This window comes from Gobio gobio (genome assembly GCF_949357685.1).
Source record: "Gobio gobio genome assembly, chromosome: 7".
NCBI lineage: Eukaryota > Metazoa > Chordata > Actinopteri > Cypriniformes > Gobionidae > Gobio > Gobio gobio.
Window position 1 is genome coordinate 8997861 of NC_137103.1, and position 27528 is coordinate 9025388.

General features: G+C 38.4%; 1 protein-coding gene across 1 annotated transcript in view; it reads right to left on the reverse strand.

Moving 5' to 3' along the window:
- osbpl6 (oxysterol binding protein-like 6) overlaps positions 1–27528 on the reverse strand; it is a 101028-nt gene that overhangs the window by 21551 nt on the left and 51949 nt on the right. Inside the window, exons 5-14 of the mRNA XM_079822447.1 lie at positions 27044–27157; positions 26695–26865; positions 26304–26415; positions 21723–21826; positions 20964–21056; positions 16312–16344; positions 5543–5711; positions 4926–5056; positions 2112–2219; positions 1267–1404 (exon numbers count right to left, since the gene is read on the reverse strand). Coding sequence (XP_079678573.1) covers positions 1267–1404; positions 2112–2219; positions 4926–5056; positions 5543–5711; positions 16312–16344; positions 20964–21056; positions 21723–21826; positions 26304–26415; positions 26695–26865; positions 27044–27157 — 1173 coding nt within the window. The remainder of the gene's footprint in view (positions 1–1266; positions 1405–2111; positions 2220–4925; positions 5057–5542; positions 5712–16311; positions 16345–20963; positions 21057–21722; positions 21827–26303; positions 26416–26694; positions 26866–27043; positions 27158–27528) is intronic.

Below are 27528 nucleotides of genomic sequence, written 5' to 3' on the forward strand. Positions count from 1 at the left end.
TCCATGACCCTGTGGCCGGTTCTCCACTGGTCCTCCATGACCCTGTGGCCGGTTCTCCACTGGTCCTTCATGACCCTGTGGCCGGTTCTCCACTGGTGCTTCATGACCCTGTGGCCGGTTCTCCACTGGTCCTCCATGACCCTGTGGCCGGTTCTCCACTGGTCCTTCATGACCCTGTGTCCGGTTCTCCACTGGTTCTTCCTCAGAGCACTTGTGATAGAGACTGACCACTGCAGACCGGGAACATCCCACAAGAGCTGCAGTTTTGGAGATGCTCTGATCCAGTCGTCTAGCCGTCACAATCTGGCCCTTGTCAAACTCGCTCAAATCCTTACGCTTGCCCATTTTTCCTGCTTCAACACATCAACTTTGAGGACAAAATGTTCACTTGCTGCCTAATATATCCCACCCACTAACAGGAGATGAAGAGATCATCAGTGTTATTCACTTCATAATGTTATGCCTGATCACTGTATATTATTATACAAATAAAATCATGCAAATATATATATTTGCCATAGTGTCTTCATTTACTCCACAACCAGGGTTGATTGCCCGATAACTAATTTCTGTTATTGGATGACCTAATCAATAAAAGCGCAACACGCAAAACATAATCAACAGCTATTATGGCGGAGAAAAAAGGAAAGAGGAGGAGCCCCAGCAGCTGAATTTCGGGGCTGAAGGGGTCGCTCTGTCGAGTTAGACCAACAACAAGATCTAAAAGCTTTTGCGGAAATTTATTTTGAATCGCAGCTTCTGACATGGTAGCCAGGGGACTAAAGTTTTCATGGATGAAATAGTGCACATACACTAAATGGTTCCGCTAGCACAACTATTCGTGTATCGCTGCCACCACAGCCATTCCCTTTAAATAGACCTAAGCCTTATTTATTGCCTAATGGTTTGCCAGCTGATGTACGATTGGATAATAGAATTCAGAAGCTAACAAGCATCAGTGTAATAACAATTGTACGTGCGCAAAGAGAACTGTTCAATTTAATATAAGAAACAGATAAGATGCTGATTTTAGTTGGTGTAAATTATAGGTTAGGCAGACAATCCGCTTATATTGGGTTCCCTTCTAGACACGAGCGCAGTGTGTGTTTGCTTCATAACTGTCCAAGGGGCCATCATTACTAAATTACACCACTGTATCGACCCCAAACTTTTGATCAGTAATGTATACAAGTGCAAATAAATTGTATTGCATTTCACCTTCTGCACTCAGCAGAAGTCTTTGACACACACACATACACTTCTCACCTCGTTCTCTGATGAACTGGCGGACAGAAGCACCTCTTGAGCGTCGAAGAACTCAGACACTGACTCTGACATGGAGAGTCTGCTCTCATTGGACACCTGCTGAGAGAGAGGGATGCCCACGTGGAGCGGCTCACCTGCCTACAAAACACACACACACACACACACACACACACACATTACAGTTAAACGACTGCCTGGTTTTAAACCTGTGAGCTACAGGCAGCATGATGAAGTGGGGAAGGATCTCTATTAACCATTATCTCATCAGATTTCTGTATAATCACCGAGTATGAGGCACAAACCCAGGCCAAAAGTAACTATATTGAAGTGAATAAACTGGTCATTGAAACTACAAAATTATCATGGTGGTTTACAACATCACATAGCCGAGATGTATCACAGCCACTTGTATTCAAGGACATACAACCTGATGGAAGGAACACAAAAGCCTGAAGGAGATAAGTCTTGTGGAAAGCGAAGGCCTTGAAACACAGTGTCTGTTGCCAATAGTTAAACACATGGTTGATCAGCACGGGCAGCCTCTCGGGGGACTCATTAGGTCCAATGATTGCTCTGTTTGGTTGTATTGCAGCCAAAGAGTATGAGGCCAGAGTACAGAGTGTCACTTTCCATCTGATTCCTCCTTTAAAGCAAACGTGAACTTTCAAGCTTAAAGAGTGACTGTGTGTCAGAAAAAAACCCTATAATTGACAGGGTTGATTCATTTCTCAACCGTCTTCTTTTCTATCCTGACCAGCCTTTTGTCCAATGACCAAGCAATTTCCCAGTGCCCCAGTGTCATTCACATGAACTGGAAGTGTGGTCAGAGCAGAGGAATATCAGACCTCGTCGGGACTGCTGATGATGTTGACACTGACGACCTGCTCAGACAGAACCGACTCAGAGTGGATCCGGTTCAGACGGGTCTTTAGCTCAACATTCTGGGACAAGGCCTAAACAACAGAATCATCCAGAACAAATGAGCAGATGAGTGTATGAAGGGTCGAAAAAAATCTGGACCTTGAGACATTCATTTACATTAAATTCATTCATTTTAACACAAATCTGGTTCTTAGGCTAGAGGATGGAACTGTAAATCCGACTGTACACTACCGTTCAACCATTTGTGGCCGGTAAGACTTTTGAACCAGGTCTTTAATGCTCACCAAGGCTGCGTTTATTTAATCAAAAATACAGTAAAATTGCGAAATATTATTACAATTTTAAATAACTGTTTTCTATGTGAATATATAGTAAAGTGTAAAATTTCCTGTGATCAAAGCTGAATTTATCATCATTACTCCAGTCTTCAGTGTCACATGATCCTTCACAAATCATTCTCATATGAGGATTTGATGCTAAAGACACATTTATGATTATTATTAATGTTGAAACATTTGTGCTGCTTCATATTTCTGTGGAGACGGTAATACATGTATTTATTTGGTTATTTTTAATAATTCTTTGATTAATAGACAAAACAGCCAAAAGAACTTTTGTAACATATGTCTTTACTGTAGTGGTTCAACAGATCACAAAACTCACGGTTCGGGTCATATTACGGTTTTTGAGTCACTGATCGGATCAGAAAGAAAAAAATTCATATAAAGATAAATGCAATATAAGGTCTAACTGTAGTATTGAGGTACAGAATGTAATAATTAGGCCTAAACTATAGTGTTCATTGCATAAATTAAATATAGATTAATGTGTGTTGTTTTGTACGCTGTGTTTTGTTGTGTGATTATCATTAATGACACAGACGGCAGGAGGTAAACCTGCTGTCACTTTAAGACCTGACGCACGGATCCAATACAATGATACACATCAGATCTCTTTCTCAACTCTTTACGTTCACATGAAAGGGATAGTTGACCCTGAAATGAAAATAAAGCAATCTTTTACTCACCCTGTTGTTGTTCCAATGCCCTATGTCCTATCTTTTTCGGACCTCAAAAGGAAAAATCCTGCACACGCTCCTTCCTTATTCCCTAAGAATTATACAAAAGTATCACGCAATGATACAGTGAGACGTGCGGAAGCACACAATAAGGTTTTGCGAGAAAGAAGCCGTGTTATTCAGTTGTTCGCGTCTCGCTGTATCATTGCGTGATACTTTTGTATCCTTTTTGTAATGTTTTAGCCTGGTCACTATTCACTGCAATTATATGGAGGAGCGCGTGCAGGACTATTTTTTTTTATTTCTACTTTTGAGGTCCGAAAAATAGAAGGACATAGGGCACTGGAACAACAGCAGGGTGAGTAAAAGCTTTATTTTCATTTCAGGGTGAACTATCCCTTTAAGACATAACTGACTGTGTTTACGAGAATTCTTGCCGAGGCTGGTATTTTGACATAATTTTGTGTGTTTGTGTCCGTTCAAGCGTAAGGAGATGCAAAAGAGGAATCAATTTGTTGTTTGCGCACTGTCTGAAACACTCTCTGTGCGCGCGGCTGTACCAAATTGATTCCTCTTTCGCATCTTGTGTTGAAATGGTTTAAAATCAATCGGCATAACAAAATGTGTAAAAGATAAACTTTTACTCTATGATGGCTAAACTTTGCAAATAATACGCGAAAGGGCCTGGATCATGGATGAATGTCGATCCTACTTTACTGTCACTTTTGATCAATTTAATACATCCTTGCTGAATAAAATTATTAATTACTTTTAATAACTGTCACCCCCCTTTTTGAGAATACACATGAAACTGCACAATCCAAATTTAAAGGGCTGTAATTCAAGAATGCTTTGGAATATAACAAGCAGTTTTAAAGCAGACAGTCGGCTGATTATTGCTGAAGTGAAAGCAATTCAAAATTTGAAAGTCTGATAAAGTTATCGAAGTTTAAAATTTACTGTAAAAAAAAAATACTGTACTAAATATTTTTTATTTTATATAAAATATATATTTTACTAAAACTTTTTAATCTAAAATTACTCTAAAATCAAAGCCATATGTCTAACCAAGTTGTGTTCCAAATTTGATATCACAAAAATAGAAGTTCCCATGAGATTTTGTTTAGGCGCTATCCCAAAAATAGCCACCGGGTGTCATTGAAATTCCATTGATTGTTTTCTTTATGCATTTTCCTGTAAATTTCTGTCCAAATGTCACTTCCATCACAAAAAGGTCACCAAATATGGAACCTTGAGCCCCAGACCTTTCCGACGATATATGTTTTGTCAAGATTAGAAAAGATTTTGATTATAAAGTAGTTAAAATAAATGTTGTAATATGAAACATGACACCGCCCACTAGGGGAGGAGCCTGCTAGAAGATTTTAAAGTACCATTTCCATGCTAACGCAACGTCCAATTTCAAAACGGTTTTCACAGGATGAATTTTGAGTTCGTAAGCTTTCGAATGATACCTAATTTAATGATAATTACTCAAATATATGATACGAAAAAAAGGCGATCAAAAAAAGAGAGCCAGGTGTCCCGCCAGTGGGACGGTGACAGTTAAGAAGTTAAAAAGAAGTCTTACTAACCCCAAAACTTTGAACGGTAGTGTATCAATGACATGAAGTTTTACAAAAACATAAAGCAATGATGAAGTTACATGGTGGTGTGAAAATAAATCCTACCCAAATAAAAGTGTTAGTGAGTGTTTTTTCGATTATAACAGTAACAATGTGTGGTGGGCGGAGCAGACCTGTGACAGGGAGCGGCGGAGGGTCAAAATCTGATTTGATTGGCCGGTTTGCTCCTGTTCTGACAGCACCTGTTTAATCTTCTCTTTCTCTATGGCTACTGTGTTGAAGGCAGACTTCAGAAGAGAGTGCACTGCAACACACACACACACACACACACACACACACACACACAAAAGTTTATGCTGAGTGCTTGCAAACTCCGCCAGGCTTTGTCTCTGGGTCAGAACCTGTGGCCTGGACCTGCAACCCGCTATCACTCAAGAACAGCTGTGCACCTTTGGTTTTTCGTTGAGTAACTGACTGCCTGAAGCAGCGTTTCCAACAGAACCCAGTGAGCCTCCAGAAACAAGAAAAATATTCATATTTAATAGTTTTTTTATCTTTAATTACGCAAATTTTAGTCTTACGAACTTAAATATACATAACAGTTAATGAGCTCACAGAAAGTTCATTGCAAGTAAATTCATTAGACTTTTAGAGTTTGTGATTCTTTTTTGAACAATTCACTAAAAAGATAAGATTGGTTCATTCTAGCAAAAAACAGAAGACATTTGTAATACAATGTATATTCAGTGACTTGCTGTGCAGGAAACACTGGCATGAAGGTTTTGTTCACCTTTCTGTGCAATGATGCAGAAATCTTCCTGCAGTTTGATGTAGTCGCTGGCGCTGTCGATACTGTCAGTCAGACGCGTGACAGCCGGTTGAAAATCAGCCAACTCCGCACATAGGTTAGGATTAGAGGAGTGGAGACGCACTTGAGACATACTTGCACTCAGGGGAACCTGAAACACACACACACACAAACTACAGTGAGACAGAAGTGACCCCAGACACAGTCTCAGGGTCACCAGCAACAGGACACAAGGCGGACAGATCTCCCTCTCAGAGCGGAGCGATTCCTTCGACTGATGGACATAGTCCAGTGTGGATGAGTATAGCTTAGATAGATTTCAGAAAAGAGTTCACAGACACACAAAAACACACATGCCAAGCAGAGTAAAGGTCAACGGTGAAATGAGGTTAGTTCATGCATCCAAACATGAAGACATGTGAACCATCAGCATGCGTTAACGTGTTACCATGAGCTCAGATAATCAAAACAACAACCATAAAGTCACACCAGGTCAACACAGGCCGTATGAGTGTGTTTAAAGTGCTTAGTTGAAAGTTGGCTTGAGTCAGAACAAAACCCCATTATTCAGAGCTGCTGGAATCCATTTGATTTTTTAAAGCATTTCCCCCTTTTTACTGCAGAAATGTGTTTTGAATTTAAGGATTCAGATGCAGATACATACTGTAAGCACACAGTCAGCTCTATTTTGGTTGACTTATCTCATTATGGTTCATACAACTGTGTGGCCATTCGTGAAGTTAAGTTGTGATGGTTTCCAGGTCCAAGCCTCTACTCCATTTTAAGAGAGAATACCATCTCGACAGCTGTTCATGAGCACTAAACATTTATTGCACAAATTTAAGCTAAGCTTTTAAAAACTCATGGTGTACACTACTTATGGTGTCCCTGATTATTCACATTCCAGCCAATAGAGATTGCGGTATGAAGATAAAAGTTACATCTGGATATTTTGTGTAAGTGTAAGCACAATTTGTTTTGGCATCTGATAGAGAGTTTGGACCCAGAAACAGTTTTGCGTGATGCCAGGCTTAAGAAGCAGATACTACCACGCCTTTAGGTCATTGGTCAGTGCACTAGGGCACTGATTTCCAACCCTGGACCCACATCTCTTGCACATTCTGCAAAGTTATTTAATCAAACACATCTGAATCAACTCATCAGCCTGCTAGTAGACTCCAAAACCTGAAATTGGGTTGTCAAATAAGGGAGATTGGGGCCATTGGGGCTAATCCAGGACCAGAAGCACTAGGGAAGTCCGGCACCTTCTCTACATGAACTACTACATAGACTCAGCACTATGCTCATTTTCTACTTATGGCATCTACACATATTCTTCGTTTCTCAAGCTAGGTGTATATTCCTACAGAGAGAGAAAAAACACTTTTTGTAGTGAGCAGGGCGAGGCCAAGAGCCGTGGGAACGGAGCGATTGCTAATCAGTAGGGGTGTAACGATTCATCTACTACATCGATGTATCGATTTATTTTCCTACGATCTAACTACATCGATCTGTGCTCGGCAAGTTGGCCTTCCGGACGACATATATCGATCTAACATCGTTTTAAAAGGTAATCAATCGATTGTATCGATCATAGGAAATAACGCATTGGATTTAAGCACGTCAGACTTTAAATGGATGTTTTTCTTAGCACTTTTAATGATAAAGGCGTTAAACGTTACTCGATTCAGTCTGCCTATCTGTGACATCATCGCAACGCACGCACCAGCAGCAGCGCTAAGAAAACAAAAGATAGCATTGCGGATGGCAGAGGAGAAGCCAACCAGCGAGAAATTATCAAGCCACCAGGAGAAAGAGCTAAGTTAGTAACGTGTTACCTGTACTTTCAACCCTTGCTAAATGTTACCTGTGCATTCCTGACACCAGTGTGCCAGCAGAGCGAGCTTTTAGTACTGCTGGCGACATAGTGAACGCACAGAGAAGTGTTCTGCGGTCAGATCATGTTGATATTTTTGAAAAAGAAATATGTAGAGTCATTGAAGTGTAGTTGGTTACATTTTATCTTTTGTTAAATATTTTTTGTTTATTAAACTGAGAGTAGTAGCAGGTTCAACCAGTTTATTCAAACTGAAGAAATGTTGGTTGCACTTTATTTTTGATATTAATATTGTATTTGTATTATTTTAATGTTGAAAAACAACAGCAAAAGTAACAGGTACACCTACTATTAATTAAACCTGAAGAGAAGTTAGTTGCACTTTATTTTTGATATTAATATTGTGATATTATTATGTTGGATAACAAAAGCAGAAGTAGCGGGTTAACCTACTGTTGAAATTTTGGTTGCACTTACTGTGCTTTTATTGAAAATGTATTGAATATTGAAAATGAGAGCAGAAAAGGTTAACTTCCTGTTAATTCAACCTAAACTGTTGGTTGCACTTTATTCAAATAAAATTTGAATGCATTTGCCATTAATTGTTGTTTACTTGTTTGTTTATATCCATAATATATGGATATGGATACCTGATTCCCTTACAAGAAACAACAGGAATCTAGGAAACTTCACCTGCACTGACCAGTATCCAGATATTTATTTCAGTCACACAATTTTTGGCTAAAAAGTTACTGAATCGATTTCAAGTCACTGAATCGTTTCGGATCGTATCGTTCTAAATGAACCAAAATCGTCCTTGAATCGTATCGACAACCTCAAATCGTGATACGAATCGAATCGTTGTTAAAACTAATCGTTACACCCCTACTAATCAGCGGCTTTACCAAGTTCCAAAATGTCTGTGCTACCTCCTATACCAGGGGTGTTTATCTCCAACCCTAATCAAACACACATGAACAAACTAATCAAGGTTTTCAGGATTATTAGAAAGTCACAGATATGTGAAGTTTGATCAGGGTTGGAACAAAACTCCTCAGGACAGTGGTACTCGAGGGCCAGAGTTGCCCACCCCGTCATAGATGTGGAACAATGAGCTTTCTTGCAAACAGGCGTACCAGCACTGAGCAGAGCGAAGCTTTTATTTAATTGACCAGTCGAATACGCATGGCTCCTGCAAAGGTGGCTTTGTCCAAACGGCATCTCAGCAAAGGACCCACATGTCATCTATCAAGTGTGCGTAGGCACTAAACATACTAATGCCACACTAGCACTGTTGAGTATTTGCTTTCATTAACACAAACTCTCTCCAAGAGTGCTTTACAGGACAGCTTTATGCAGGATTTCTGGCGAGACCCCTGGAGGAATGCTTGCATTGATGTGGACCAAGAAGCAGGGTCATTGTCGGGGGGAACAACTGGGAACATTGTCCCGGACCCTGGACCCATTAAGGTCCTCTATGGTATAGCCTACTCATTGGTGTCAAGGGACAAGGGGCCCACTCATAAAGTTTGTCACATGCCGCATGAATCTGAGTGGCAGCTCTGTCAAGAAGGAATGAGGCATTTTCTCTGTTCAGGATCTGGAGCTTTGAACAAAGTTATCTCAGAACTTAAAGACTTAAAGTGTTGATACAGAAATCACAAGAATTTGTCTATCAGTATTCTGAATCTCTGAATTCTGTGCTTTGAGGTGACTGCATATTTACATGCATATTTACACAAAATCTAAGATTTTACATAAACCAACCATTAACCAACCAACCATTAAACCATTAACAAAATCCATTCTGACTACTTCTAACCAGTGTTGGGGGTAACGCATTACAAGTAACTTGAGTTACGTAATATTACTTTTTCAAGTAACTAGTAAAGTAACGCATTACTTTTCAAATTTACAACAAAATATCTGAGTTACTTTTTCACATTAATTTGACTGACAGCTCTCCTGCCCCCATGTTGTGAAAAATAAGTGGAAAGGCGTTGTGTGTAAACATGATGGTTATTGTAGTTCTAGACTAAATGTGAGCATTTACTCATCTCACTTGCACAATAAAGATTCTGTACTCCTCAAAATGAATAAAATCAGTCAAATGCAAAATCAGAGTACTCAAACCTCAAATATATAAATGTTAAATAGAACAAATATTTTTATGCATTTAATCTACCTTTATTGACCAATGTCGTGCTGCTGACCTTTGATGATTCAGTTAAGCCATGAGCAAAAATTACTAGATTTTTTGTTTTTATTGGTAAAACGTTTTTCTCCTGCGTCCTATTCTTCCATTATCCAGAATGGCACCACATTTATACCTCAGCCTGAGGCTTATTATTTCAATTTTGGTATGAAGAGGTCTTTACATTTGCACAAAAAAGGACTTTTTTTGCTATTAAAAAACAAAACTAAAAAGCAAGCCCAGCCCAGGTGAGAAAAAGTAACGCAAAAGTAACGCAAAAGTAACGTAACACATTACTGTTCTTAAAAAGTAACTAAGTAACTCAATTAGTTACTTTTTATGGGAGTAACGCAATATTGTAATGCATTACTTTTCAAAGTAACTTTCCCCAACACTGCTTATAACCCCATGTCTCTTTACCAAATGTGTTTGACCTTTTACACTGTTTTTAAGGGCACACTTGCAAGCATTATGGATGGAAAAACTTCTCTTGCTCAAAGAAAATTGTGTTAATGGGGCTGCACTTGGATACTTATCAAGCATCCGCATTGCAACAGAAAAGGATAAGATTTCAGAATAGCTTGAACCAGTTCAGTCTGAGGACACTGGTGTCCTTTTGTCTTTGTCTGAGGCTGTTAAATACTGGGCAAGGCAGTGGAATTGTTAGGACTGCTTAATCATTTACATTTATGCATTTGGCAGACGCTTTTATCCAAAGCGACTTACAGTGCACTTATTACAGGGACAATCCCCCTGGAGCAACGTGGAGTAAAGTGCCTTGCTGGGATTGAACCAGCAACCTTCTGTGTATCAGTTCAGTGGTTTAACCCACTAGACCACCATCACCATTTTTCAGATAGACTTTCAGAGATTGGTGACGAATCTCTCCAGACATTTATGCAGACAAGTCTGAGTGTCAGCTCGATGCCTACAGCACTGCACATCTGGAGGAACAAAACGTCTCTAGAAGGGTGGTTCAATGATGGGATAAACCACAAGGTTCATCCCTTCAGACACAGTTATGCATGACTGGGGAGTCATTAAGGACCGGACAGTAAATGGGAAATGACATCTTTCTCTCTGAAGTGTGCATATCAACTACTTCGAACTCTGTGCAGCTTGTTGGGATTTTCCAATGGTTGAATTCTCTTCCTGAGATTGATGCATGTTTCTGGGCCGGTCGAAAGGAACAGGCATAGATTTGTCAAGTATTGCTCGCTGCAGAGCAACGGTGGAGCTTAACCTGTTTAATGGGTGGAAATATAGGGTTATGGGTAGGGTTAGGGGATGCAGCTCCACCCATCACGCCCACAGTAGGTCAAGAGAGGGGGAGCTGGAAGTAATGGCTCTTCAGTGAGTAGCTTCTCAGATCTGCTGCTGAAACCCATACCTGGGAGAGTGGAGACTTGGATTTAACCGTGTAGATATGGAAAGGATAAGGCCTTCACAACTGTAGTAGATATGCTCACCCCAAAATAAATTGCACAGTGTCTGCTGTCCATTTTACTGAGAGAACCAGACATGCTACTAGGCATAGACGCACTGGTACACCTGTCTTCTTTATGCATTTCTACCTGTGAGACCACTCTGAAAACAATCAGAATCATATTGAGTTGGAGAAGAGTGGTGTAGCTGGCTCCGCTATGGCCAGGGAATCTATGGTTATCGGGAAAAGTATGAAAGTTAAAAGAAATTTCATTTCTCTGGTATGATGGGAATTATTTCATCCATAATGTCTGAAACCTACTGCATCAAACTGGTTTTTGCTAGTCTGGAATTTGAATTCCCAACGGCATTTAGGTCTGGGGAGAAGGAGAGACATGCTGTTCATGGCTAGTGCACTGTGAGCAGTTTTTTAGGCTTGTACATGCGTTGGTTACATTAGTATAATTGTCTACACAAACAGTGGAATTGTTAGGACTGCTTAATCTGTTCATGGCTAGTGCACTGTGAGCAGTCCTGTGTTTGTTTTGCAAATCCAGCAAGACGTAGAGCAATGTAAAAAACACTTGTCTTACTGGTTAGGGCAGGGGTGTCCAAAGCCCGGCCCAGGGATGAATTCCATTGAAATATATTATGGGCCCTATCTTGCACCCAGCGCAATTGACTTTGTACACCGACGCATGTGTCATTCCTATTTTGCACCCGTGCAAAGCGCGCTTTTCCCTCCACAGAAGCACGTCGCTAAACTAGTGAATGCACTTGCGCTCCCTGGGCGGTTCAGCGCAAAAAAGGAGGCGTGTTCCGGCGCAAACAATCCCTGGTGCTATTTTGCTGTTCCATTAAACAATTGCGCCACTGACCAGAAAAAACCTAGTCTAAAGTCAGTGGCGTGTTGCGCGTTGTTCATTATGCTATTTTAAGGGCGCATGCTTGACCATAATGTATAGCGTGCACAACGCGCATACACTTTGCTCATGTAATCTACACAGATGCAACAGTTATTTTTGCAAATCATAAATTGTTACACTAAAAAAATATTAACACATGAGATGACGGAAATCATTGTGGTGTGCCACGAAGATGTGAAAAAATAGGCATAAATCTAGCTTACAAATGATTCAGGCTAATTGTAATAATTAAGGATAAGACCTGTTTGCCCAATAGTGGCAAGACATATATGTATATAAGGACATCTGACAAATTGGTTTGTCCGTCAAGAACCAGGAAAAAAAATCGACTGAAAAACTGAAAAAACTGAAAGACTGAAAAAAAAAAAAGACTGTGAAATCACCTTTACCATAATGTACAACATTACAACTTCACTTCTCTGTCTTTCACTGCTCTTACAAGAACATCAGTCTCCTCGGCTGTGAACCGCTCCTGGCGTGCGCCTGGTAAATACGCCATAATAATAGCAATCCATAATGGAACTTGCGCACCTGCTTTTAAAGGGAATGTTGGATGACGCTCGGATTGGTTTATTCACGTTACGCCCAAACCACACCTATGAATAATGAAGCTACTTCAGACCAACCCATTTTAGATTTGCGCTGGGCGCAAGAGCCATTTATCCCGCCGGGAAAATAGCAACAGCGCCGAGACCCGCCCACAAAGTTACTTGCGGTTCGCGCTTTGACACTTGCGTTTCAGATCGTTAAAATAGGGCCCTATATGTGGCCCGCCATGCATAATTTAAAAATCATGCAGTTTCACAATGCCAACACAAGGCCAGGTAAAATGAGAGTATGTATAAATATACAAGAATATTTAAATGTTTTACCTTTAAAAATCAGGTTGATTTTACAGATGTTACAGTCTGTGTTAAAGTGTACATAACACACACAGTTTCTGCCAGTCTCATGATAATCTTGAGTACCTATAGAGTAGCATTGCATCCTTCATGTCTCCGCAGAGTCTTTAGTTTTATCAGATTTATAAAAGACAGATACAATGTACCGATTCTTTCCGAAAAACAGCTGAGCTTGTGCAGGCGTGCAATGGGCGGAGCTAAAGAGTCACAAACACACACACACACACACACACAGTTTCACTGACCGCCTGTGGTTTCGACTCATGACTGGGAACAAACAAACACACTTGCACGACTCCGTTGCAGCTCCGAAAACACAAACTGCATAACCATGGGTTATTTGGGAAACTGAACGAGATTATCTTTCCCTCACAACCAGAAACACACTTCTTTAGTGACGTTGATTTCGTGGTCTAAAAACAAAATCACAGCATCGCAGACGGCTCCTGTAACCCGAACAAAGCTTGTTGATGGACGCGCTCTTGCTCTTGCTCTCGCTCTGGTTGATGTGTGTGTGTGTGTGTGTGTGTGGGAGAAGTGCCCATACAAGGAATTCCTCCCTTTATGACATCATACAGGGCCATACTCGAAAAAAACTTTCCGAAACGTATTAGAATCCTGAAGGAGTGTATTTGGCACAGAAATACTCTGTCATACGTCCAACTCGTTTTTTTTGTACCATGTTTAGCATGAGAATCGACTCTTTAAATAAGTCAGAATGCAGGAAATAGCATCAGACCACCCCTTTAATGAAAATAAATTTACATCTGCGTCCAAACTCAAGCTACTGTCAAATGTGCTTTTCCAAGAAACATGTAATATGTTTGGCGGGATTTTGGGGGAATGACTACCTCCTCAGTCCCTTTAAGCCTCCACCGTGGGAACTTTCCCCAAGTTGCCTATGGACTTTGGGGTGGTACTCTGTGTGTTTCGACCGCAGGAACCAGGGTCTAAATGAAGTTCCGGGTAAAAATGTCCCCCTCAAAACAGACTCGTGAGGTAGTCCTTTTTCAAAGTTCAGGAACTTTCAGGGGTTGGACTTCAGGGCGCTGATTATGCTGATTGGTTGAGTTCACGCAACATTGGGTGCGTGCAGTAAAGGTTGTTCGCTATCCGAATCAACAATGAAGTTAAAAAATATGACATATGGACAGACGCAAGGTTCAGGCTTTATTAAGCTTATATGCGGAGGACGAAATCCAGTGGGAACTGGAAAGTCGCGAGCAGCCCTACGTCACCAGACTAATCTTTACGGTACTTTAGATCGCAATGGAAACGCGGCCAGCAACAGGTATGGGGGGAAAAAAAAGAGTTCCTGGGACAAATTGTTTCTGGTAATTTCGGTGGAAACAGGGCTTTAGAGGCATCTCAATAAACGATCTGTTCACTGGTAGATTGGCCTTCACGTTGGGATAGTTCACCACACATTATTTACTCACCCTCTTGTTGTTCCATACCTGCATGACTTTTTTAGGCTTGTACATGCGTTGGTTACATTAGTATAATTGTCTACACTAACTTAACAAGTGGGTGTTTGCCATATCCGATAGTGATAGGTCAAGCAAGTTGACTAAATGAGAACTACTGATTACAATTGTAACCCCAGTTCATTGAGAAAGATCACACAAAATGGCCAACTTGTCATCGGCCTACAGAAGGGCAGGGTTTCGAACAGTATGTGGTTAAGGGCGGGTCAGTGGCCTGAATGTGTGAGGATGTATACTGATAGGTATAGGGCACTGCCACACAGGTGTACCAGGGGTGTCCAAAGTCCGGCCCGCGGGCCAAATGCGGCCCGGGGATGAATTTCAAACGGCCCGCAGCGCGTCTATTAAAATGTATTATATGTGGCCCGCCACGGATCATTTACAAATTATGCAGTTACACGATGTCACCGCAAGGTGGCAGTACTAGACTTTAGGCCAGGGAAACAGCGCCCAAAGCGGAACGCAACAGCGCTGCTTGTGCTCTGCGCAACTCGCGAGCTCTGACTCTGAACAAATGTGTTTACCTGCTGAGCGTCTCGATCACGCGCCCACTAAATAGCCTTCCGAAGCCCGTGAGAAGTGTTCGAGTTCGGCGCAGAGGTCTCCGGTACTGAATCTCTCTGTGATTTGATTTAATTTCCATTTAAACAGCGCTGACTTAATCAACAACATTGACGTGCAAATCAGCTGAGCCGATTCAAAATACTTTTCAAACAACAATTCGCATTTCGAATTTATCATGGATTTACTGTGGTAACGCCTGTAACCGTGGTAATTTGTCAGAAATGTAGGTTAATATCTAATTTTATTTAATTTGTAATGTAGACATGTATTAAATGAGTAATAAAGGCCAAATTGCAGACAATTTTTTTGTCATAAACTCGCAGTTTTGTGCATTTGAATTTATATGCAGACTAAATACCATTCTCTCTCTCTCTCTCTCTCTCTCTCTCTCTCTCTCTATATATATATATATATATATATGTGTGTGTGTGTGTGTGTATGTATTACTTTTTGCCTTGTGTGCACTGCAAAAAATGCTGTCATTTAGTATTTTTGTCTTGTTTCTATTCTAAATATATAAAAAAATTCTTAAATCAAGATGTTACGAGATAAGTTAAATAACATTAGATATTTTTTCTTGTTTTCTGGAAAATAAAATTTAATTGAAGTGAGTTTTTGTTTAAAACAAGCAAATATATCTGCCAATGGGGTAAGAAAAATTATGTTTCTGTTTGGAATCTTTAAGGAAGATTTTGGAAGATTATTTTTCTAATCCATTGGCAGATAATTTAGTTTGTTTCAAGCAAAAACTCAATTAATTTAGATTTTTTTCCCCCAGGAATCAAGAAAAAATATGTAATTTTCCTTAGTAAAAGCATCTTGATTTAAGAATTTTTATATATTTGGACTGGAAAAAAGACAGAAATACCAAGTCAGAAAAGCATGTTTTGTAGTGTGGTTTTACCTGTGGTGATCTAAATAGAGCACTTATTAAATTGAAATAAGAATAGAGTTCTAATTCTGTAATAATATAAAAATGTCACCCATTAAAACTTTTTGGTTGATGAAAGTTTTACAGATATTGTTAAATATCTATACATTTCCTGTGTCCTATCTCAAGAATACTCTACTGTCAGCTCAAGCTTTTGTCAAATCTGTCATGTTTCAAAGAAACAAAACATGTCATATATATATATAATAGGCTAGAAAAGGGGCCGGCCCCCGGGTATGTCCACAATATCGAATCCGGCCCCCTTTAAAAAAAGTTTGGACACCCCTGGTCTACACAGTCCCATACCACACTCATCTTCCTCAGAGAACTTGGGTTACCTAAAGTCATTTCTAAAAAGGTCACACTGACATAATGTTTTGCAGAGAGAATGTAAAGCAGCACTGCATGCAAGGGTTGGAGAGACTACAGCACGGTTATGGCACCATATAACACGAAGATCACACCACAGTGAGGGTTCTGCTTACTTTAGCACTGTGAGACTGGGGAAGTGACTGGACCTGGGGGTGAACACAAGAGCCAGATACATATTTAACCAAACACACCTCAAGAGTTACTCATATATACACACACACACACACACACACACACACACACACACACACACACACACACACCTCATTAACAGATCAAAGAAAACCTTTTCATTCATTGTAGCTGACCTTATTAAGGAATTAAAAAGAGGATCTGTTGATTACCACAGAAAATGATTTTGCCTTGTCCCTCAGTTTAATTTTTTATTTTAATTACTTACAATAGATTTTCGATTTACAATACATTAATTTGAACACTCTTCCACATGCATTAGAATCAAATATCTTGTATATAACCTAATGTTGTGTTAGTTTGTCTCAATGATCCAAATAAATGACCCATTCCAACAAAAGCAACATTTATGAGGGAATAAAACAGAAATGGCCTGTCCCATTCACTCACATGCTCTCTCGTCTACAGTGATCCATTATAAACGTACAAAGTCCTTTTTTAACTACGGCCGATATTGCTGTTAAAGGTTTGGGAACTGTTTAAATGCTTTATAATGGATCCACTGAGTCAAATGCCAGGCCTTCAGAGTGTTAGGCTGCAGCAGGCGGTCTCTTCCGATGCTATGGCTTAGGTTAAGGACTGCAATAATGAGGTTGTTCAGAGGGTAAGCGGTCATGTGTGTGTGTGCGTGAAGGTTGAAGAAACTCACACACACACTGAACTCTCTCAGCTGCATTAGCACTGTGTGGCAAACTCACTAAACAATTGAGCTACTTGTGCATGCAACCACTCTTTTGACCTTTTAAACTGATTCAGGTGCCTACACTGAAATGGTGGAGCAAAGGGCTGGCCAAACGTCAGTCCTGGAGAGTTTTGCTCCAACCTTGATGAGCTTGTTCAGGTGTGTTTGATTAGGGTTGGAGCTGAACTCTGCAGGGCTGTGGCTCTCCAGGAATCACTACAGTCTCAGTAAAGTATGCCAGATTGTGGTAGGCCGCATTTACACTGCAGGTCTTGATGCACAATTTCGATTTGGTGACTATATCCGATTTTTTTTGACGACCCGCTTACATCATCTTTTAAAAGCGACCCGTATCCGATATTTGCATTTACACTATACACTGGCGAAGCAGCCCAAGACGTTCTGACCCGGAAAAGGAAATAAAATGGCACGATATGCAATGGACGCAAACAAAATGATTATTCAGTTTTGCTTTAAAGGTCAGCAAAACATTGCTCTTGTAAGGCGGAGAAAAAAGAGGAAAGCACTTGATCGCAATTCGTGTCCACCTGAGTTGACGTCATTCGCCTCGACTCGCATTTACTGGGGATTATCGGATTTGACCACTTACATGGCAGACGCAAATGCACGTATCCGAATCATATCAGATTATTACCACATATGAGTGAGGCCTGAACCCGATCTGAGGATAGCAGAATTCATGCGTTTTTTTCCTGCTTACACGTTCACATGTCATATCCGACATGAGAGGGAACATGAGAGGGAAAAATCGGAATTGGGTCACTTGAACCATGCAGTGTAAATGTGGCCGTAGTCAGCTATGTCCGCTGTAACTCAGAACCAGTGTGTAAGATTAGTAGGGCTGCCCCCTAACTAAACGTTAGTCGGCTAGAAGAGGCTTAGTCGAGCAAAATCTTATTAGTCATAGTCGCAGAAAAAAAAGAAGAAGAAGTCAGGCAGTCCGTGAGGGACAGATCGTTAACAGCGGTAATTACAGTATGTCCAAACGTTCGCCTATCCTCTATAGACCTCAAATATGGCTTATCACTTGAAACATGTGAGTAGCAACTTTACATGGCCGCTCGCTCTGACATTAACCTAGATAAATGTGCGCTATTATTATCATCCAAGTGTTTGTGTGGAGTGTGGAAGCTAGTTTTGTAGTACTCAAGACCACTTTTTGAAGGTCTTGGTCTTGTCTTGAGCACATTTTTACTCGGTCTCAGACTTCGAGGACTCAGGATATTACTAAATTTACTAAATGTATGAGGGATTGTGTCAAATGCCACCAAATTTAATACAAATGCTCACAAAATTCAAGATATTCTTGCACACTAGTGGAAGCTATATATAATGGGAGATGGAAACGCATTTGCTGAATAAATTCTGACGTCGCGAAACCCACATGACTAATCGTCTGTTTCCCCTGATGCGGACATGCTAAGACTCTTAATGTACTAAGAAAGTGATATTAAAAGACCAACCTCAGTACACAATACTAATAAAGTGACATTCTTCTTTCAGACGAACACAATCAGAGTTAGGTTAAAAATGTCCTGCTCTTCCAAGCTTTATAATGACAGTGGATGGTTGTGTCATTTTTTAAGTCCATAAAAGTGCATCTATCCATCATAAAAGTGCATCTGTCCATCATAAAAGTGCATCTATCCATCATAAAAGTGCATCTATCCATCATAAAAGTGCATCTGTCCATCATAAAAGTGCATCTGTCCATCATAAAAGTGCATCTGTCCATCATAAAAGTGCTTTTATCACTTTTATGATGAATAGATGCTCTTTTATGATGAATAGATGCACTTTTATGATGGATAGATGCTCTGTTATGATGGATAGATGAACTTTTATGATGGATAGATGCACTTTTATGATGGATAGATGAACTTTTATGATGGATAGATGCACTTTTATGATGGATAGATGAACTTTTATGATGGATAGATGCACTTTTATGATGGATAGATGAACTTTTATGATGGATAGATGAACTTTTATGATGAATAGATGAACTTTTATGATGGATAGATGAACTTTTATGATGAATAGATGAACTTTTATGATGGATAGATTAACTTTTATGATGGATAGATGAACTTTTATGATGGATAGATGCACTTTTATGATGGATAGATGAACTTTTATGATGGATAGATGCACTTTTATGATGGATAGATGCACTTTTATGATGGACAGATGCACTTTTATGATGGATAGATGCACTTTTATGATGGATAGATGCACTTTTATGATGATAGATGCTCTTTTATGATGGATAGATGCACTTTTATGATGGATAGATGCACTTTTATGATGGATAGATGCACTTTTATGATGGATAGATGCACTTTTATGATGATAGATGCACTTTTATGATGGATAGATGCACTTTTATGATGGATAGATGCACTTTTATGATGGATAGATGCACTTTTATGATGAATAGATGCTCTGTTATGATGGATAGATGAACTTTTAGATGCATTTTTATGATGGAAAGATGCATTTTTATGACAGACAGATTAACTTTTATGATGGATAGATGCACTTTTATGATGGATAGATGAACTTTTATGATGGATAGATGCACTTTTATGATGGATAGATGCACTTTTATGATGGATAGATGCACTTTTATGATGGATAGATGCACTTTTATGATGAATAGATGCTCTGTTATGATGGATAGATGAACTTTTAGATGCATTTTTATGATGGAAAGATGCATTTTTATGACAGACAGATGAACTTTTATGATGGATAGATGCACATTTATGATGGACAGATGCACTTTTATGATGGAGAGATGCACATTTATGATGGATAGATGCACTTTTATGATGAATAGATGAACTTTTATGATGGATAGATGCACTTTTATGATGAATAGATGCACTTTTATGATGGATAGATGCACTTTTATGATGGATAGATGCACTTTTATGATGGATAGATGAACTTTTATGATGGATAGATGAACTTTTATGATGAATAGATGAACTTTTATGATGGATAGATTAACTTTTATGATGGATAGATGAACTTTTATGATGGATAGATGTGATGCACTTTTATGATGGATAGATGCACTTTTATGATGGATAGATGCACTTTTATGATGGACAGATGCACTTTTATGATGGATAGATGCACTTTTATGATGGACAGATGCACTTTTATGATGGATAGATGCACTTTTATGATGGATAGATGCACTTTTATGATGGACAGATGCACTTTTATGGACTTCAAAAACAACACAACCATTCACTGCCATTATAAAGCTTTGAAGAGCAGGACATTTTTTATGAACTATGTTACCAATACCATCGTCATCCGCTCAAACAACTTGATGGAAATGCACCTAATTCACATTTGCGAACTTCACTGCACGTTTGGATGGAAACCCAGCTACTGACTCAGAAAACACTAGTTTATTAACAAACAATTAAAATGTCTCCTTGCTATTTTTTCAGATACATTCACAATCATTACTCTTGCCGATGCTTTGCGGCAAGCTGGCGTGCGCTTGAATGCGGATTATGCTAAATATACGCCTATATATATATTAAACGAATACTCATTATGGTTTAGTATTCTCCTCAGTATATTGAAATAATTATTTAACATAAACGTGCGATTAGTCGACTAATGGCTCAAATGAATGACTACAAAAACCTTTAGTCGGGGGCAGCCCTAAAGATTAGTAATTTCATGCAAACTGCATTTAGCACAGATTTTTTGAGCTGTGATTGCACATTACCTGATTTGCGTAATTCCAGCGAATCGAATGCTAAAATGATGCAGACAGTGCAATAAATAATAAATGATAGTAAATGACCCTCAGTGTTGATTGTGTGTGTGCTGAAGATGTACCTGCTGTTGCAATTTTGCATCTTTGCTGACACTTTTAGTCCTCCATCTTCTGCTGACACGCTTTTCTTTCTTTGTCAAATCTACACAGTTACTCTAAATTACACGGACACACACACACACACACACAGGCACAGCAAAGGGGTGAGAGGGTTAATAGCAGAAAACTGAAGAACTGAATCCATCGGCAGTGACAAAAGAAGATGAGATGACACGAGCAGGCTGGGTCTTCATATGCAGAAGCAATGGGAATGACATTGAAGAAGGAATCGTAATGTTGTGTTTGAGGAGGTGGATTTAGTTTGAGGTTTAGGCGTGTAAAAATACTATATATATTATGATAAACAGCGCTGCGTTAACAAATTCCCATATTTCATCAGATATCTGGCATAGACCAGAGATTAAAGCTCCTCTTAATTCTGAAAGTTTTATCATCGTTATGAGAAATCTCTTGCATCTGCATGTTAAATTTCATATTAAGGGTTTTCAGAAAAGCACGTCTTGCTTTTACTTGTACAACCCTCTGCACTGTTCGGCCAACACAGCGCTAAACTGTCCGGCAGGGTATTGATATAAACACAGTTGGATATAATGTTAAGTGAATTCAAACAGACAGGACAAAACAACAGATACGTGTCAGGATATCAAACCTGTGCATTAGGTTAGCAAAAGAGAAATACAATCTGTCTGCAACACAATCTGTCCAAATACACTAGACACCGTAAGGAAGCTAGCGCTGCGCTGAAGAGTGTGTGGATATACCTGCATGTCAGTGAAATTGGGAGCGGACTGTGTCCTCTGTAAGATCTCCAGACTTTGCAGCAGTTGACTCAATTCTAAAAGACTAGACTGGCAGTAGGCGAGTTCTGAACACACACACACACACACACACACACACACACACACACACACACACACACACACACACACACACACACACACACACACACACACGGGTGAGACTCAAATGTAGCTTTTGTAAATAAGACAGTGGATCAGTCTTTAGGAACAAACTTGCACACACTCTAAAATATGTTACTATGATTTACTCAATTGTTTTGGTATGTTCAACTCAAACCATCAAGGAAATGATATTCAGAGATTTTATTAAGTTAATAAAGTTAATTATTACGGTGAATTTGACTTTTTAGAGTGCAGAATTTATACGGAAATTTATATGCAGAAAAAAAAAAAATATTTTTTGTAAAGATAAATGATATTTTATTAAAATCAGCATAAAGTACAAAGAGTTTAATGATTTATAATTGATATATGATTTGTATGCATTGTCAAAAATAATATAATAATATTTGAGCTGCACAATTCTGGGTAAATTAAGAATCTGGATTTTTTTTGTTTCAAACTGAATAGACGACTAAACAACATAAGTAATAAAATGCTGCCGTCTATTTAAAATGTTGAATTAATCTGAATGAAAAAAAAAATAGTTTGATTCAGTGACTCACTCATGAATACTTCACTTGTTTCATTACTGGATGAATCAGCATTGAATGAATCTTTTGAATGAACGTATTAAATCACTCACTCATAAATACTTCACTTGTTTCATTACTGGATGAATCAGCGTTTTTAAACTAATCTTTTGAATGAATGATTCAATGACTCACTCAAACACTTCACTTGTTACATTACTGAATGAATCAGCGTTTTTAAACTAATCTTTTGAATGAATGATTCAATGACTCACTCAAACACTTCACTTGTTTCATTACTGGACGAATCAGCGTTTTTAAACTAATCTTTTGAATGAATGATTCAATGACTCACTCAAACACTTCACTTGTTTCATTACTGAATGAATCAGCGTTTTTAAACTAATCTTTTGAATGAATGATTCAATGACTCACTCAAACACTTCACTTGTTTCATTACTGGATGAATCAGCGTTTTTAAACTAATCTTTTGAATGAATGATTCAATGACTCACTCAAACACTTCACTTGTTTCATTACTGGATGAATCAGCGTTTTTAAACTAATCTTTTGAATGAATGATTCAATGACTCCCTCAAACGCTTCACTTGTTTCATTACTGAATGAATCAGCGTTTTTAAACTAATCTTTTGAATGAATGATTCAATGACTCCCTCAAACGCTTCACTTGTTTCATTACTGGATGAATCAGCGTTTTTAAACTAATCTTTTGAATGAATGATTCAATCACTCACTCAAACACTTCACTTGTTTCATTACTGAATGAATCAGCGTTTTTAAACTAATCTTTTGAATTAATGATTCAATCACTCACTTAAACACTTCACTTGTTTCATTACTGAATGAACCAGCGTTTTTAAACTAATCTTTTGAATGAATGATTCAATCACTCACTCAAACACTTCACTTGTTTCATTACTGGATGAATCAGCGTTTTTAAACTAATCTTTTGAATGAATGATTCAATGACTCACTCAAACACTTCACTTGTTTCATTACTGAATGAATCAGCGTTTTTAAACTAATCTTTTGAATGAATGATTCAATGACTCACTCAAACACTTAACTTGTTTCATTACTGGATGAATCAGCGTTTTTAAACTAATCTTTTGAATGAATGATTCAATGACTCACTCAAACACTTCGCTTGTTTCATTACTGGATGAATCAGCGTTTTTAAACTAATCTTTTGAATGAATGATTCAATGACTCACTCAAACACTTCACTTGTTTCATTACTGAATGAATCAGCGTTTTTAAACTAATCTTTTGAATGAATGATTCAATGACTCCCTCAAACGCTTCACTTGTTTCATTACTGAATGAATCAGCGTTTTTAAACTAATCTTTTGAATGAATGATTCAATGACTCACTCAAACACTTCACTTGTTTCATTACTGAATGAATCAGCGTTTTTAAACTAATCTTTTGAATGAATGATTCAATGACTGACTCAAACACTTCACTTGTTTCATTACTGGATGAATCAGCGTTTTTAAACTAATCTTTTGAATGAATGATTCAATGACTCACTCAAACACTTCACTTGTTTCATTACTGAATGAATCAGCGTTTTTAAACTAATCTTTTGAATGAATGATTCAATGACTCCCTCAAACGCTTCACTTGTTTCATTACTGGATGAATCAGCGTTTTTAAACTAATCTTTTGAATGAATGATTCAATGACTCCCTCAAACGCTTCACTTGTTTCATTACTGAATGAATCAGCGTTTTTAAACTAATCTTTTGAATGAATGATTCAATGACTCACTCAAACACTTCACTTGTTTCATTACTGAATGAATCAGCGTTTTTAAACTAATCTTTTGAATGAATGATTCAATGACTCACTCAAACACTTAACTTGTTTCATTACTGGATGAATCAGCGTTTTTAAACTAATCTTTTGAATGAATGATTCAATGACTCACTCAAACACTTCGCTTGTTTCATTACTGGATGAATCAGCGTTTTTAAACTAATCTTTTGAATGAATGATTCAATGACTCACTCAAACACTTCACTTGTTTCATTACTGGATGAATCAGCGTTTTTAAACTAATCTTTTGAATGAATGATTCAATGATTCACTCAAACACTTCACTTGTTTCATTACTGGATGAATCAGCGTTTTTAAACTAATCTTTTGAATGAATGATTCAATGACTCACTCAAACACTTCACTTGTTTCATTACTGGATGAATCAGCGTTTTTAAACTAATCTTTTGAATGAATGATTCAATGACTCACTCAAACACTTCGCTTGTTTCATTACTGGATGAATCAGCGTTTTTAAACTAATCTTTTGAATGAATGATTCAATCACTCACTCAAACACTTCACTTGTTTCATTACTGAATGAATCAGCGTTTTTAAACTAATCTTTTGAATTAATGATTCAATCACTCACTTAAACACTTCACTTGTTTCATTACTGAATGAACCAGCGTTTTTAAACTAATCTTTTGAATGAATGATTCAATGACTCACTCAAACACTTCACTTGTTTCATTACTGGATGAATCAGCGTTTTTAAACTAATCTTTTGAATGAATGATTCAATGACTCCCTCAAACGCTTCACTTGTTTCATTACTGAATGAATCAGCGTTTTTAAACTAATCTTTTGAATGAATGATTCAATGACTCACTCAAACACTTCACTTGTTTCATTACTGAATGAATCAGCGTTTTTAAACTAATCTTTTGAATGAATGATTCAATGACTGACTCAAACACTTCACTTGTTTCATTACTGGATGAATCAGCGTTTTTAAACTAATCTTTTGAATGAATGATTCAATGACTCACTCAAACACTTCACTTGTTTCATTACTGAATGAATCAGCGTTTTTAAACTAATCTTTTGAATGAATGATTCAATGACTCCCTCAAACGCTTCACTTGTTTCATTACTGGATGAATCAGCGTTTTTAAACTAATCTTTTGAATGAATGATTCAATGACTCCCTCAAACGCTTCACTTGTTTCATTACTGAATGAATCAGCGTTTTTAAACTAATCTTTTGAATGAATGATTCAATGACTCACTCAAACACTTCACTTGTTTCATTACTGAATGAATCAGCGTTTTTAAACTAATCTTTTGAATGAATGATTCAATGACTGACTCAAACACTTCACTTGTTTCATTACTGGATGAATCAGCGTTTTTAAACTAATCTTTTGAATGAATGATTCAATGACTCCCTCAAACGCTTCACTTGTTTCATTACTGGATGAATCAGCGTTTTTAAACTAATCTTTTGAATGAATGATTCAATGACTCCCTCAAACGCTTCACTTGTTTCATTACTGAATGAATCAGCGTTTTTAAACTAATCTTTTGAATGAATGATTCAATGACTCACTCAAACACTTCACTTGTTTCATTACTGAATGAATCAGCGTTTTTAAACTAATCTTTTGAATGAATGATTCAATGACTCACTCAAACACTTCAATTGTTTCATTACTGGATGAATCAGCATTGAATTAATCTTTTGAATGAATGATTGTCGCCACCTTCTGGTGTAACGATGTACTAGATACAATCTTTATTTGAAGCGACAAGTTCCTTTCAAAAGGTGATTTGCTCTATTTTGCGCTATCATATACATCAGTGTTTATATCCGAACTATAAACTTTTATCCCAGTGATCATTTGAATTATAGTAACAGAAATAATGATATTGTGTGGTTGACTGTTGAATCGAGATTGAGATCTTTTAGCGATTAATCGTGCAGCTCTAAATAATAAGTATATACAAAACACAAATTATAATTATAAGCAATACAAAATAACTTCTTGCTTTTTTATTTTGCGGTAAATTGTGACACTTCTTGTCAGGTTTAGTGAGATGACCCATATAATGAAATTGTGTTACCTTCTGCACACTTGTCCATCTCCTCTGACTCTTTTAACCAGGCCGCCACTTTACTCTGTCCATTACTACAGGAGGGTGGCAGGTGCCAGGACAGACTGCTGGGTTTACCCTGCTGAAGGGCACACACACACACACACACACACACACACACACACGTTTACATGCAGGTGCAGTAGCTGTCTGAAAGAAGCTTAACTTGATTTCTGTTGCTTTTAAAGTCAACATGACTCCGCATTTGCGAGCCGTAATGCTTCCAGCGGGACTAGAGAGTGAAAAATGGCCAGAATGGAGCCAGAATGCAAATAAACTGCGTGCAATAAGATCAGAAATATGTATGAAAAAAGGTTAATTTATACCACACAAACAGAGGACAAGAGTGGGCGGCAGTGACCTTGTTTTGGTGTGTGCTGGAAGGGGTGTTTTGGGGTGACTCTGCGCCGGCAGCCGGAGGGAACGTCCGCAGCGTAGCATCACGAGGAGAACGAACGATCTCGTTCTGACGGAACAAGCGATGGTGACGCAGCTTGCACACCCAGATGTCAAAAACATCTGGAGACTTCACCTTGAAGGAGAAAGAGGCAGAGACAGAGTCAGGAGACAGCCAGTTCACAGAATCAAAACTAAGGCAATGTCACTGTTACATAACAAAAAGAAGCAAAATTAAAATAAACCCCTGAGACACTGGTTCTCTCCACAATATTTGAATGAATACACACACAGATCAAGCGAATCACACACACCTTCAGATGGTAAATGTGCTCTTCTGTGTCCAGATCGATGCGGCGAGCTCTTTTCTTGATGGACATCACAGACAGACCCACATCTATACTGCCATGAAGCTTTCCTTTCTGAATCTGAGACAAACACACACACAAGAACATTTAAACCTCATGTTCCGTTCAGATTTATAACTAAACACCCAAAGTGCAGCACTAAAATTAGATATTTTTTGCTGCTTATTGTGCTTAAACAGTCAAATACACACAAAATAATGTCAAAATACCAGTCTTGGCGAGTATTCGCGTAAACACAGTCAGTCATGGTTTAAGTGAACGTAAACAGTTGAGAAAGAAAACGCATGTGTAACAGTGTAATGGATACGTGCGTCAGGTCTTAAAGTGACAGCAGCCTAAAAAACCTGCTGACAAATTATGAGATGATATTACAAATATCTTTATGGCAGCTTTTCCCCATGGTATCAATGTCAAAACTGTGGCCAGTTAAA